Genomic DNA, 15866 nt, shown 5'->3' with positions numbered 1-15866 from the left:
GTATGCTGGATGTGGATGTGGCCTCTGATGCAAATTCTACTAAAGAAATGGTATCTGAGGCTCCTGGACTCATCAAACAATGGTTAAGACTAAGGCCTCTAGAGCCAGACTGCCTGAGTTCTAATCCTAGATCTGTACTTATTGAAGTTCTGAGTGTGGGCACATTTCTTCACCCCCTCTTTGCCTCTATTTCCTTCTCTCTTAAATTAGGATGCTATCTACCTGCCTTGGAGGATGGTTTATGAGTGTTAAATGAGTTAATTCACATAAAGCATATAGGACAGGGCACGGCGTGGGGTGAGCACTCAATAAATGTCAACCATTCTGACATTTTTCAGGCCTGGGGCTCTGACTTGAACTTAATGAAGTTCATGGCAGGAAAGGCAACAAAGTCCAGGAGAAAAGAAAAAACAGATAATGAAGACAGTCTGACTTTATGCCACTATAAAGCCATAAACCAGGCCAGCGTTTCACAGAGGTGCTTTGTAAGGGAAAGGGGTTTATGATCAAGCCAGTTGGGGAACAAATCTCACCAGGTTGCTCTACTGCAGGACTTCTAAGGGCCTTCATTTCCTTGGCTCAGAAACCCTTTTTTAGTGGCAGAGCACCCCGCTTCATTAGCACATGAAAGAACACGCTGTGGCAAACCCACCCCTAGACCGGGCTCCTCCCAGCACTGAGCACAGCGCCAGTACGCGCGGGTGCCCGTGCACACCAAGGGACAAGTGGCCAGCCAGCAGTGGACATGGGCCACTTCTGACCCACTTTATGCTCCTCTCTCTGCCAAGGCCAAGCAAGAACCTGCCTCAGGACCCGTGGACGCGCTGTCCCCTCTGCCCGGAAAGTCCTTTACACGGAGAGCCACACGACTCCTCCCCTCACTTCCCGCCAGTCTCTTTATCAAGGATGACTCCCCTGGCCATTCGATCAAAAAGAGCCTCAACCGCCATACTCATCATCCTGACGCCCTCTCCCCGCTTTCTTTCTTTTTGAAGTTATCACCATCTGCCACCTGATACGTTTATTTGTTCATTGTCTGTCACCCACTCCCCCCCCACCCCACGAAACTGAAGTGACAGCAGGGACTTTGCACATTTGGATCACCACTGTGTCCTCGGGGCCTAGTAAAGGACCTGGAACACAGTAAGCACTCAGTAAATATTTTCTGAATGAAGGAATGAATGCCCCCAAGCACCCAACTAGAGTCCCGACCAGGGCTTGCTTTCATCTGAGGTCAGCGTTCTCTGGCCAGAGCCTCTGGATTTCCCGTCCAGCTGTCCCCAACCCCCACCCCCCTTCCAAGGACAGCTTCCCCCATGACACTCTCAGCAAGGACTCTGATCCCAGAAGTCATTCTGGGTGCCCCCACAGAGCCCAGAGCAGCTCACCTGTCCACTGGGATTTCTTTCTTCTCTTCCTTCCAATGCAAAATGGCTGACTCCAGAGGTGCATACATTCCGCACCCCATCACAGCCAAGAGGAAAAAGCACAGGATCCAGAGCCCAAACTATCTAAGTCTGGGTTCAAATCCTGGCTCTCTCTCTTATAGGCTTCACAGCCTCATATACATAACTTAACCCTCCTGAACCTTGGTTTGCCTGTCTACAAAATGGGGACATACTCCATCCCTTGGGAGGACTGCCTTGACAGGTTTCAAGGGACCTAGCAGAGCATATCCCCTCCTACCTCGCACCCACCCTTGGGGCCTCCTTCAGAAAGTGCCTTCTGTGTGCTAGGTCCCCTGCATGGCAAGCGATCCTCCTGCCAAGTGCTCCTAATAAAAGCTAATCCTTTAGGTACCAGGCACAGTGCTCCAAGTGCTTTACATACACTCACCCATTTAACCTTCACAACAACCCTGGGAGGAAGGCGCTACCCTTACTTCTATTTTACAGATGAGAAAAGTCAGGCACTCAGCTAACAAGTGTGGAGATGGGGTTCAAACTTAGCTGGAGCTCTCAACTGCTCAGGGACCCTGCTCCCTGCGTACCTTGAAGAAGCCAATGATGCCCACGCCATAGGCCACACAGTACTTGTCCAGCAGCTCCCGGTTCCAGGCGTCCAGGTTGACATACTTGAGGATGTTCTCGTAGATGATGAGGGCGAAGCGGCCACGGCCCTTGTCGGTGAGCGTGGGCATGTCCCCCTTGCCGGGTGCGATCTCTGTGCGGTACTTAAAGCGGCTCGACTCCAGGATGGCCACCACCTCCTGGCCCAGCTGCGAGTAGAGGCTCTCCACAAACACCAGCACCAGCGGGTCCGTGCGGGCAGGGGCGGCCACCTGCACGGGCTTGAGCGGCAGCAGGCGGCTGGGGGCCATGGGTGGCGGGTCCCCACAGTCAGGTTCGGGGGCATCTGCCGAGGGCTCCAGGCCTCGCTTCCAGCCATACAGGTAGTAGGCGGAGACAAAAACGCTGAAGAGGCAGAAGACAAACAGCAGGAAAAGGACAGCCTGCGGGGACACGTGCCGACACAGCCTGCGGAGGCGCGCCAGGGTGGGCATCCTGGTCCCTGAGACCTCGGCCACCAGAGGCCTGGCCTGCCCTGGCCACTCCAAGGCCCCAAACAGGAGGAGACACCGGAGTTGTCAACTGACCAACAAATTCACAGACACCTAGCGAGTGCGGCCCTCAGTGGGCAGCAGGAGAGGAGGATCCGGGCTGCCGGCCCTTCCTCCCAGCCGGGGCGCAGTCCGCAGGCTGGTTGCGCTCCTTCCTTCCTCTGCGCCCCTTTATGTCACCATGGCAAACCCCCACGTGGTCCTGTGCACAGCAGAAGTGCCCCAGGGCATCAGGGCCTCCTGGGGGGTCCGGGCAGCAGGCTGGAGGACACTGGGTAGGCCCCGGGGTGCCACATGCCTCTTGCTTGGTGGGGCCCCCAGGGCCAAGGCTGTGGAGAGAAGAGTCAGAAGGTGAAGAGTCAGAGTGTGGGTTTTGGGGGTCCTTCGACTGTGGATGCACAGGATCTGACCTAGGCAGGCCCAAGTTCAAGCACTGCTGCTCAACCTGGTTGCATGATTTGGGGCAAGCTCCTTAATCTCTCTGAGCCTCAGTTTTCCCATTTGTGAAATGAGGCTGACAATAGTGCCTATCTTACAAGAGAGGCTGGAGATTAAGTCCAATCATGTATATAAATCACTTAGAGCAGCACCTAGCATCTAGTGTCTAAAATGGCGGTTGTTATTTATTATAATTATCAGAGTCCAAGACTAGTTTAAGAAAACTCCAGAAGCAGGAAGAAGTAAGACAATGAACACTTACAAGGCCTGGGAGCTGGAGGTGGGATTCTAAATAGTGAACCCCAGTGCTGTTTATAATAGCAAAGGACGTTATTTACAGTACCAAATGCCCAACAATAGGGGACCGTCTTTACCAATTATAACGTAAGCATGGGATGGCATCCCAGACAATTATTTACATTATGTCAAAGAAGAACACTTACTGACACAAAAATATAATTACCATATAGATTGTGAAAGTGGAAAACATGTATAAAACTGTATGCATATTTTATGAGTAAAAAAAAAAAAAAAATTTATGCCTAGGCCAGAAACTGGTACTAAATCCAAAAAACCCCCCAAAATGTTAATGATTATCTCTGAATGATTTTTATTTTCTTCTTTTTGTTTCCTAAATTTTCTACAATAATCATTTATTATTTTTGTGAACGTCAGAAAATAAACGCTTTTAAAAGATGTACTCAGACACAACAGACAGGGGTGCGAAATGAGAGCCTGTCTTGGACACCGGGTCTGATCCCACTTCTGCCATGACATGCTGTGTGACCCCGAGCATACCCCGCCCTCTCTGGGCTTCCTGCCTGTTAAAGAGGGCATGGGGCCAGATGATCCCTGAGGGCTCTTCCATCTCTGATTGTCTACAATTCAGTACCTACTATGTGCCAGCACCATGGGGAACCCAAGGCCACCAAGAAAACAGGTACCTACAATGTAGGGTGACAAGCGTGACGGTAGAGAACGGAGGGTGTTTGAGAGACCTGAGGGCAACTTAACAGCACTGGAGGGGGAGAACCCAGGAAAGCTTCCTGGAGGAAGTGGTACCTGAACTCACCAGAAAAAGTAAGGAGTTGACCAGGGATAGGAAAAGGGAGGGGCACAAATGGCAGCCTGGAGATGGGGGAGTGTGCAGGAGCTGTCCAGGGACTCTTGCAGCTCGAGCTGAGGGCAGGCAAGAACAGGCAAGTTTCCTGGCCAGAGGCAGGAGGGCTGGGGTGACTGGTCCTGTTTATACTCAGGGTGCACCCATGCCCCATTTCCCACTGGTTAGGGCAGCCCTCTGTTCTTCTGCCACAGCAAGCCCCACCCCTCAGCCAAAGGCCAGGACGAGATGGTGCCTTGCCTGCCACTGATATCTGGAGGCACCTGCCTACTCCAGCCACCTGACCCCACTTCTCCTTCAGGTCCAGGTGCTGTGGGTACTGGTCCTCAGTCTACTGCATTAACAGCTTTTCAGCATGTGTGGTAGTGATGGAGCCAGCAGTCTCAGGCATCTGGGGCTCATAGACTCTCATGGGAATCTGGTAATATTTTGCAATAAAAAATGCACATACACTAGAAAATATGAGAAGTACAGACCCTGTGCCCCCAAACCCATCCGTGACTCTAAAGCTCTAGGCCAATAGAACTTAGCGGTTAGGTGTGCAGACTGGAACCAGGTGGCTTCTTTCAAACCCAGCCCCACCACCCAGTAATTGTGTAATCCTGGGCAAGTTATTCAACTTCTCAGTGCCCACAGTTTCCTAATCTGTAAAACAGGGAAACTAGATAAGCTTCCCAAAGTTGTGAAAACTAAATAAGTTGATACATAGGAAGCACTCAGAACCATGGCTGGCACACCGCACTGAGTGAGGGTCAACGCTATTATCATACAGTCCTATTGTCTATTTAATGTACTCACCATGTGGGTAACAACTGAGTCTACGAAACACTGTAGAGCTCTGTGCATAGGTGCTCCCCCCCTTCCTTCCTTCTCTCTCTCTCTCTCTGTCTCTTTCTCTCCCTCTCATATCTTTCAGAGACTGTGGCCTTTCCCAGGAACTGGATGGATAAGCAAGAGCCAGATGCTTAGAGGCCGGGAAGCTACAGAGAAAGCCATGGCAAAGCCCAGGCCCAGGCCTGAGAGAGGGTAAAGTGAGCAAGAGAACGAGCCAAACAGTTTCAGTCCTCTGAGAAGTCCAAAAACCCTGGGGTAGGGGTGGGGAAAGCCAGCTGCTCTGTAAACAAAGTGCTGGCCACCCACGTGCTGGCTGGGGACCTCCAGCAAGGCCCTTGCTGCAATCCCCTCCAAGGCCCGGTGCCCGCCACATCCGCCTGCATTCCAGAACCCTGTGGATCAACGGATGGAGAACTGGGGGGCTTCTGATTCCCCCAACTATTAAGGCCTCAAGGACAGCTGGGAGCTGAGGCCTTAACAACCCCTACCGCCTTGGGCCTGCCTGGGCCTTGCAGACATCCCCAGCCATTTTAGTAAACTCCAGCCTCGCCCAACCAGTCACCAATCTTGGTCATGCATCTAGGCCTAATGAAGTTTCCATTGCCTGGAATGCCTCCCCCTACCCCTTGAGACACTTACTCATCCTTCAAGACCCCAGTTCTAGTATCATCAGCTCTCTGAAGTCATCCCCATGCTCACTCGTCCTGTCCGCATGCCCCATTCCTCAGGCTCCCGCGCCACCCCCACTCTCACCCCGACTCCATAGCTGGAGGCTGAAAACCAGGACCCTCAGGCTAGACGTGGACGTGTGTTCTTTGAGTTGCACACAATTTTTCTTTAATTTAAGTTATCAACATTTTTAAATTAAGAGATTTCACATAAAAGTCAGAACTTCTAACTTCTCTTTGAAAACATCATGCTCTGGTGACACTGGGCATGCATCTTCCCTGGCCACCATCACTTGAGGCACTTACAACACCTGCCTATGTATTCCACAGCCAAGCTCCTTCCCTCCTTGGCTTCCCACCCAGCCTCTGGGTGCACCTGAGCTTACAGTCCATGCAGAGTAGACTCTGGGCATTTCTACACACGGTTCTGAGGCCTGTTGCCTGCAGATCCTGGGGTTGGATCAGGATTTACTGACCTCTGCATGGGCAGGCTCTGCCTGGCACCTGGCACACAGTGGTCCTCCCCAAATACCAAAGTCCCCACATGCCTCGGTGCCCTGAAAGGCAGGGACAGGTCTGATTTGTCCTGGAAGCTTTCCCCAGGCATAGGTCCTTTTTTGAGTACTCCAGATATGAGTGAGTGAGCAGCTGTTATTATTCCCAATCTACAGATAAGGAGACTGAGGCTCCAAAGTGAAGTGACTTGCCACAGTCACGCAGGAAACCACTAAATCTTGATCAACAGGTTTCCTTCCTGATTTCAAATTAGGTCTGTCATTCCTCCATGAAACACAGAGGTTTCTATTAAAAAAAAAATTATATATATATATATATATATGTATATATATATATTATTATAATTATCGTCATCTTTATTTTTATGGCTACCATAGAGCATTTCCATGAGCCTGGCCCTGTGCTAAGCACTTTACATACCTTATCTCATTTAATCTTGACAATGAATACTGTCATTATTCCCACATTTACAATTGAGAAAAATGAGGCTCAGAGAGATTAAATCATTTGCCAAAAATCACACTGCTAGTAGATGGCAGAGATGAAATTTGAACCCTGACTCCATAAGAAAGAGCAGGCTCTGGAGCTTTCACGGGAACCTTGGTTGGAATGGGAAACAGCATGAGGGGCCCTTAGCCACCAGAGGCCTCTAGCCCTCACCCAGGCTCCCACTGTGCTCTCCCAGCCCTAGGCCTAGCTTTCTCTGCCAAGGTGCCGGGGATAATGAATGAGATGCTCTGGTCGTCATGGAGACACCATGGCAACGCTGCACTTTCGGAAAATACCACGGTAACTGTGGCCACTGCTCTAGAGTTGAAAGTCACTCCCTACCCCACCCCCACTCCAAAATTCTCTGGTTCCCCCATAATCCTCTCTAGGACCCAGAGAGAAAGGAGGCAGAGGTACATGGGCCTTCTCAAAAACCAAGCTATCTAGAGGTCGGGACTGGGGAGGGGGTCCAGCTCTGCCCTGAATGGACAGGCGGGCTCTGGGAGTACAACTAAGCGCTCCCTGAAACTGATCTTCCTGTGCCTTTCTTTCATGGTGAAGCGCATCTAATACGTAACTTGCATGTACTTGATGACGACTATGCGCAGTGGGCCTCCTATTAAAAAGTCTGTATGCCATTTCACCCCAACCATCTGAGAGGCGCAGTGCAGTGGCTGCTAGCGTGGCAGTTATGGGCTCAGATGGAGCCAGCCCACCTGGGCTTGAATCTGGCCTCTATTATTTAGTAGCCTCGTGACCGTTGAGCAAATCTCTCAACCTTTCTGAGCCTGTTTCCCCAAGTGTAAAATAGGGTTTATACTACTTATCTATCTCGAAAGGCTGTTGCCAAGACTAAGAGATGTGTGTAAAACAGCTCAGTGCCTGGTGCATGGTGATATAGGTTAATAAAATAATATATATTTAACAAATTTGGAAACTGAGGCTCAGGAAGGAAGTGGCCCAAGGCTACATATCAAATTAATAGTGGATCCAGAAAAAGAGGAAGGGAGGTCAGGTTCGGGAGCCCACTGGGCATCAGGGACAAGCAGATGACCTCTCGCTGTTCCTTCCTCTGTACTTACGGAGCAACTACTAAGGACAAGCATGGCCCTGGGCATCAAAGATGCAGGCCTCCGCGCTCCGGGGCTTTATTTCTCTGTGATGCTGCCACAGGGTGAACGGAAAAAGATCCTCGCAGCTCTACATGCTCACCCAATCCAGATTTGATTTCCTGCCTGAGTCATTCTTGACAATGTCCCTGACATGTTCACAGGGTGCCATCATAGGCATCTGGGCCACAGGCACAAGTATGGGGTGGAAAGTTGAGAGAAGGTGTAGGAAGAGCCCTACCAGCAGGCTCAAAAGTATATGAATGGGCACTGGGCTTGGGGGAGGAGGGCTGGCTGAAGGCCAAGCCCTGGTAGCCCCACATGCAATCCCAGGGCCACTCCCCACAGCTGAGCCAGCCCTTCCCAGTTTGTCACACCCCCAGCACAGTCACACCACCACCACTAGCCAGCCACACCCCACAGCCACCCTGCCCGAGCCTGCCCCACCCACCATATACAGCATAGCCTAGAAAATCCTCCACATTTGCTTCCCAGCTGTGCGGGAGTTTCTCCGGTGCAATTACACCCCTGGGAGGCAGAGACCAGAAGCAAATCTGCTGGAATTTGCTGCAAGCCCCATCCCCCACAGCCCCCGCAGTGCTGCCTGGCCGGGGGCCAAGCTACCGCCTATCAGTCACCCTGGAGTCCAGAGCTGCCCCAAGGGACTGTCAGCAGTCTGACGCAGAGTCTCAGGGCCTCAGAGTGTGCGGTCCACCTTGTAGTGAGCACCCGGAGACACTGAGGCCCAGAGAGAGAAAGGGAACCCCTGGGATTGCATGGGCTAGGCCTGCCCCACCCCCACCTACCTCGGCCCATTTTCCTGTCCATGAAGACTCTGCCCATCCCCTTCCAAGGCCAGCCTCAGCCTGGGGAGTTGGACTTCGCCAGCTGTGGATTTCAAAAGTCCTCCCTGAGCTCTCCTGCTCTGCATCTCACCATGCAATGCTGGATTTACGCTGCTAGATGTCAGTGGCTCTCAAAACTAGAACACCGGTCCCCCAACTTCACCGGAAGCTTTCCAAGACAGAAGTGGTCTCCTACCCATGGTAGGTGCCCAAGAGTCATGTGCCCTTACCAATTACCTTCCTCTTTTGAATCTGCTATGAGGCATCTCCAAGCTAAACTGCATTAATATGAACTTCCTTTTATTAAACATGATATGCCTGTACCAAAGCTTCGTGCAGGTGACCAACCCCATGCTATTATTTCATCCTTCTAACAGCACCATGACCTACTTTCCACTCATGTTACACATGAGGAAACTGAGGCCCAGAGGGAGCCCGTGAGTCGCCCCAGTGCACTCAGAGCAAATGAGCAGGTGACAAGGAATCTCAGCAAAGCTTCCAGGCTCAGGAGCCTGGCTTGATCATCCTTCAGTTCTGAAGGTCCTCCGTGTTCACCCAGGACCCGAGAGTGAACGCATATCCCATTCTCTGGTGCCTCTGAGTGGTGCTCTTTCTGCTTTTGTTTTCATTCACTTTGTGTGTGTTTTAACACAAAAGCAGCCTTTAATGATCCTTCTTGGACACAGACCCACAAATCATCCATCAGTCAGCAAGAGAACAAAGCATAAAGCCCTGGTTTACTCCCAGGTCCTCAGTGGCCTTTGGGTTTGTGGTAGGGGGCCCCAGCAGGGACTGCCCAGCAAGAAACCTCAGGAACTTAGACCCGCTTATTGAGAATTCGTCTTTCTTCCAACAGGGCCCGAGCTGAGAGTCTGTCTTTGCATCGGCTCTGGAGAAAGGGTTTACCAAGCAAACAAACAAGGCAGCTTAGGGGAGGGGCAGAGTGGGGTACAGGCAGATGAGGACCAGCCACCCTCCAGTTCCAAGGACAGGCTCCCCTCCAGTCCCCCCTGCAGCTCCCAGCACAGACTGAGGTGGGCAGGCCCATCACAGGAAATGCTCCTCATTATCGCATGCAGCTTCCCAGAATAGGGCTTTCTCTGCCCAACCCCCAAATCCATCTAAGACACAGTCAAATCCATCCCTATTTTTCTTTGGCTCAGATTATAGGCACTCGAAAAGGACAGAATGATATTTTCTTGCAAATATAACCTCCCTCCCTGACAGCAGCCAGCAGTGACTGAGCTGGTAACTTGCCAGCCCCATACCTAGGCTGTGCTGAGAGCTTTTCCTGATTTGTCACACCCAATCATCACACCCTAAGAGGTGGTGTCACTGATGTGTGTACTTTACGGATGAGGAAAACTAGCTCAGAGAAGGTAAGCAGCTGACTCAAGGTCACACAGCTGGGCAGAGGTGGAGCTGGGATGGCCCCAAGCCAGCCCACCTTGGATCCCCCACTTAAAACGCCTATACAGTCCTGCCGCCCAACATTTCACACCATTCTCGAGCCAGGCCTGCGGCCCAGAGAGTACCAAAGAGAAGCTTCGTGCAGGTGACCAACCCCAGCTGCTACACGCAGGCTGACCCAGCTTCTCCTGTAACAGGAACACTGCACAAGGAGCACTGCAGGTCCCCAGAGAGGCAGGAAGGACCTCAGCTGGAGGATCCTCACCCTCCCCTGCCCCAGGGCCTCGTCCTCCCAGACAGGCCAGGACCCCCGGGCGGAGGCTTCATGCTAAGGAGGAAGAGAAAGAGAGTCAGGAGTAAGAGTCAGAAGCAGGAGATCTTAGCTAACAGCCAACGAGAAGGACGATGGTGACCAACATGCTGCACAGGTGTGCCGCACGCCAGGTCCTATAGCTAGCACTTCCAGGACCTCATTTATTTGTCATGTATTCCCAACGAAGCAGAAACAAAGAGACCAGGCCCTGAACTTCTCCCTTGTCTGACATCCCTGCAGAGGAGCTGTAAAAGGCCGGTGAGGCCCACCCCTCGCCCTCCCACATGCCCACTCCACGTCTCCAGATGACTCCTGAGAGATTCTGAAAAGCAGGTGTACTTGGGGGTCTCCATCTCAAGGATGCAGAAGCTAACATCCACGTAGGCCTGGAGTCCACATCAGCATCCCAGCGCCTGCAACTCCCTCCCTGTGGGCCTCCGTTTCCTCAACTAGACAGTGATGAGTGTGGACTGGACCAGAGTGTGTGACCTCTGGGGTTACAGAACCCTTTGAGAATACAGTGAAGGCTGTTAATAGACTCCCCAGACAAGTGAAAATTCCTTACAAATTCAGGGTAGCTGTGACTAACCCCCAAGTTAAGAACATGGAAACCTTCTAGGGGCCCCTCTGGCTTTGACGAGTTGTGGCTCTCAAGGTCTAGACAGGATGAAAGCCCCGAATGTAACATCTTAGCACCCTGGGACCTCACCATTCCAGCTCTCCCACGGCCCTGCAGTAAATCGTTAACTTTCAGACCTGCTGGCTTTAGGTGGAATTGTGGACTTGTTCAGCTGTCAGGAGAAGCGGCAAGAAAAACTGAGCCCTTCCTTCCTATCCCTCAACTACAGCCTCCTTCTCGTCCATCAGGAATCCGCCATGTCAGCCCTGGGGTGGCCCCAGGGGTTGGGACACTGGAGGAACCTGTCTTTGGTCCTGAAGGCAGACAGGACCCAGAGCCAGGCTCCGGGGCCAGCCTGGCCCAGCCTCTGCCTCCGGCCCCTCCTGCATAAGTATGAACATGCACACTCCGCATGTACACGTACGTCCAGACGGACATGGGAGGACTGAACGGGGGGAGGGCACCAGCGGCTATGGGCAGAGGGCACAGGGTGGCTGGGGAGAGAAGGACAAGACCCACCGGAGCTCCAGGCGGCGGCTGCTCAGCTCCGCTTCCCTCCGCTGCGTCCTCTCAATGGTTCCACACTCCTCACTTAACACGGCCGCACCTAATCCCAGAGCCAGGACAAATGGCATTACTGCTGGCCCAGTCCCCTCCCCGGGAGGGAGGGAGGGGGGTGGCCCTAGGGCACCCTGAGCCACCAACCATGTTCCCGGAAGCCTCCAGCCCCGCACCCCCTCACCAGGTTCCTTGTTAGAGACCACCAGTCCCTACCTCCTGGATATCAGAAAGAGCATGACCTGCCCAGTTGAGCCCCCTGCCCAGGGAGCCCCACGACAGGCAGGGACCGCTGCCTGGAGGTGCCTTCTGCGAAAGAAGAGAAAGCATGTCCCTGACCCTTATGCTGATGGGCCCTCTGGTCCCTCTCAAGAAAGGTGGCAGCCAGGAGTGGAGGAGCCCTCGCTGGCAGCAAGTGTAACAGAGTTTTGGCTACAGTTCCGCCTGACTTCTTGTGTGATCTTAAGCAAGGCCCTCCCCCGCTCTGGGCCTCAGTTTCCCCACCTATCCTGAGAAGTAAGAAGAAGGACTGATATTCCTTACTGGGGCCAGCTGGTGGTCAAAGTGTCTGTGATGTTGGCTTTTGGCCTCTGCCCCATGCCAGCTCACCCGCGGGGCCCTTCCCAGTGCCCCACCCTCAAAGGAGGAAAGAGGGTGACTGCCAGTGTGGAAGGGGCAGAACTCGTACCAGAGTGTCAGGTGCTAGAGCTGAAAAGGGCCTTATGAAGCCCAGAAAAGAGAAGCAACCTGGCCACGGTCACAAAAGCACCTGGAAAAGGGCCAGGCCGGCCTGGGTTCACCTCTCAGCAGTAAACGTGTAAGGGTGTCCACCTGCAAAGGTATTTGCCTTTTTGGAGGACACCAAGGAAAGCATAAGGCAACTTGCTAAGGGGAAAATTTCAGGCCCCAAAAGCAGCAAAAGGAAAAAAAAAGATGGCGTGCAGGTATGCATGGGGCCAGGGAATAGAGACAGGGGTGACTGTCCAGCACCCCCTCATGTCACACCATGACAGTGGCCTAGGATGCCATCAGCTCCAGGTAGATCCTAGGAACCCTTGCAGGGATTAGCAGCCTTGGCTACCTCTTAACAAGACACTTGAGGCCCAGCCAGCAGGCCCGATGGTAGTAATGAGAAGACTGACCCAGAATGACGCCCCAAGCCCAAGTTGCCCAGAAGACACAAAAGCCTTGGGGAAACTGAAAGGCTCCAGGCCCTGTGGCCAGAGTGGAGGGAAGCCAGGTGCACTGGGGACGATGAAGAGGGAGGGAAAGCTTTGAGGCATTTGGAGCCGCAGAACCCCCCTAATCTCCTGGAGGCCTGGTGGGTGCAACACGGGGGCCTGCTGAGACCCAAGGCCCACATGAAAGTGGTCTCGTCCTTCCAGACTCACTGGGGCTTGTCACCGCAATAGGAGCCTGCCACCGACATGCCTCAGTGGTGAGGGGCTCAACGCGCTTACACAGAGACGCAGGTGGCGGGGAGGGGAGAGGGATGGGGAGCAGTGGGCAGGAGGGCCTCGCTTTCTCTGGGGCACAGTCAGCCAGAGAGCGGAGACACAGCACCAGGTGACTTACATACTGCAGGCTCCTTCTAATGGGACCCAGGAGGCCTCGGTGAGACTCTAGAAGGTGTCTTTGCACCCCCATGACTCAGGGAACAGTTCACAGGGTCAGGAGACCAGAGTTCTAGTCCTAGACCACGCTAGGGTGAGGCAAGCGAGGCAGCAGGCACAGGCGTTAAGGAAGCGCTTCCTCTCAGGCACTTCCTGTTGTTGTGTACCTGCATGACACTGGGAGCGAGTGCCACCTCACAGAGGCACCTGAGAGTGAAAGCTCCTTCACGTTGGCTCCAGGGGCCTCTCTCGCCTCACCCCAGTATCAACCTTGCACTAACCTGCCAGTGACCTCGGGCAAGCCCCTGCTCCTTTCTGGGCCTTGCTTTGCTCACCTGTAAAATGGAATGGTGCCAGGTGGCTCCAAGGGCCCTCTTAACTCTAAGCTGGGCGATTCTGTAGGGAGCATAACTGACCGCCACAGATCCTCAGAAATGGGCACATGGGCCCCCCAGTCCCCGCATCCATAAATCCATCAGTCACCACGTTCCAAGCGGAAAACACATTATGCAACCAAGACTGTAAGTGGGTGCTCGGCCCTTTGCTAAATGCTTGGCTCCACTTCAACAGGGCCTCATCTTACAAATGTGGAAACTGAGGCTCACGGAAGTTTAACAACTTGCTCAAGCTCCCAGTTGGGAAATGCTAAACTGAGATTCACACCAAGGTCTGGCTTTAATCCCTGCATTCCATGGCATCAGCCGCAGATCACCCAAAACCCACTAGGGCCTGGAGGATGCCATCAGGTCTTTGCACCTCCCACATCTCTGAGTGTGCAATGCTGAGGCTAATGTGAAAGGCAGGCTGCGAGCAGGCGAGGATGGGAAGACTGCGTGGGCACTGAGCATTTGCAGGCTAACCAGACTCCAGGCAAGCCAGTTGTCCACCCCTGTGGCCACGATGTCCTCATCACCATCGGCACACCACAGCCACCACTGTGCCGTTTTTAAATCATTACACCGATGCAAAGCTTTTTCACAGACATTGCTTTGGCATCACATGACAACCTTATAGGAACATAGCAGGGATTTCTCCGCCCTTTCTCAAATGAGGAAAGTGGCGTTCCCAGCAGAGGAGTGATTTCCCCAAAAGCACACAGTGAGGCGGCGTTTGACAGTAAACTTGGAGCCCACTTCTCCTGCTTCCTAGTCCAGGGCTTTGTCTCCCCTCCATGCAACCAGCACTCATGAGCCTTTATAACAGTAATGACCATTGTTGAGAGCTCACTCTGTTCAGGTCTCATACTCTGCACCTCAGATATTACCTCATTTAACCATCGCGCCATCCTCATAAATTAAGCACTGCTACTGTTTTCATTTCACAGATGGAGACACTGGGGCTCAGAAATGTGAAGCATCTTGCCCCAGATCACCAAGCTGGGAAGGGGCGGAGCTGGGATTGGAACCGAGGTCAGTCTGGCTCTGAGGCCTGAGCTAAGAATCTCCGCGCTGCACTGCTGTCTGAGACTAGAGAAGCCAAGAGACCAGAAGCACTTAAATAGCGTGTATTCCTGGCAGGTTATGGCAAGATTATGATAATAGCAGGACAAACAAAGCTCTTGGAGATCCCACAAGACGGAGGTTACTACAAATATCCAGGCAGGAGGCCAGGAGTCTAAGCAAGGGACATGGGAACGGAGGGAGGTGACACAGAGGAGGGAGGCGGCCTTGTGAGACCTTGGTCAAGTGCCTTGCTCTCTCTCTCAATTTACCCAGCTGTTGAGAAAAGTCCCTGGAATATCTCCAGAGGCCCCTCCATCCCTAAAAACCTTGGACCCTGGGAAAATAAGCAATGCTTGGCGACAGCCTGGCTGCGAGCCCTAGGAGACTCTGAAATGTCCTTGGCCATTCTGGCACGGCTCATCTGTTGGGAAACAGGCTTGCAAACGCACAGGGCTCGGCCGGCATGCCTGGGCACCACTGAAGTGTGGGTCCTGAGGGGGCCACATTCCGCTGCTGTCGACCTCTCCACAGCTCCATGGCAGCAAGCAGCGCCCGGCCTGGACCCAGACCAAGAACTGAGGTCACATCCAAGTGCTCCGTGGAATGCCACTCCGGGCCTGCCCTGTTGGCCCTGTCCAGGGCCCTACATCGCAATTCAAGTCCTCTCAACATCGCCCGTCCCTCAATGCCCCTCACTCATATTCCCTAGGATCTCCATCCTGAGGGACCTGTGCAAGGCAGAGGCTGCCTTTGCCATGTCAGCAAAGACCCTCAGATGGGGAAGGGTTGGGGAGTCCATCGGAGCCAGCCCTCAGTTCTCATGCCAGCAGGTAGAGGGGCTCAGGGGCTTGCCAAGAAGACTCAGCTCAAGTCTCCACAGTCACAGCTGTCCCCTCAAAGCACAGTGTAACACGATCCTACTTAATAACCCTCCCTGGCTCCCACCACCCACCAGGCAAAGCCTTTAACCTGACTGGCTGTGGGTCACTGTTACCAACAGCCTGTTCACTGGGTGCAGTATGTGCCAGGGCCTCTGCTAAGTGCCTTGTGCACAGTTTCTCACTTAACCCTCACAGTAACCCAGTGATGCAGGGACTATGGTTGGCCCATATTCACAGATGAGAAGATCGAGGCTCAGAGAGGTTATGTCACTGGCCCACAGTCTCACAGCCAAGAGATTATGTCACTGGCAGAGAAAGAATTCACACCCACGCCTGAATTCCTAAGTCTGGGTTCTTAACCACTGTGCTATGTGGCCTCCTCAGGACCCGGGCCAGTTCAATGCTTCTAGTACAGGAGGGGAAACCACGGCACAGAGAGAAAGCTCCATCT

At 53.1% G+C, this 15866-nt stretch overlaps 1 protein-coding gene across 7 annotated transcripts in view; it reads right to left on the bottom strand.

The window, feature by feature from the left end:
• NDST1 (N-deacetylase and N-sulfotransferase 1) overlaps positions 1 to 15866 on the bottom strand; it is a 55217-nt gene that overhangs the window by 22992 nt on the left and 16359 nt on the right. For 4 of the 7 annotated variants that reach the window (XM_023537302.1, XM_023537298.1, XM_011371184.2 and 1 more), the window contains one exon: positions 1991 to 2889. In XM_023537302.1, the coding sequence (XP_023393070.1) occupies positions 1991 to 2503 (513 nt within the window). In that variant the 5' untranslated portion in view covers positions 2504 to 2889. Of the gene's footprint in view, positions 1 to 1990; positions 2890 to 11440; positions 11529 to 15866 lie in introns of all 7 variants that reach the window. The other 3 variants (XM_023537299.1, XM_011371185.2, XM_023537301.1) reach the window with 1 other exon arrangement.

Source organism: Pteropus vampyrus, unplaced genomic scaffold (genome assembly GCF_000151845.1).
Source record: "Pteropus vampyrus isolate Shadow unplaced genomic scaffold, Pvam_2.0 Scaffold185, whole genome shotgun sequence".
NCBI lineage: Eukaryota > Metazoa > Chordata > Mammalia > Chiroptera > Pteropodidae > Pteropus > Pteropus vampyrus.
This window is presented reverse-complemented; position numbering and strand designations above follow the sequence as displayed.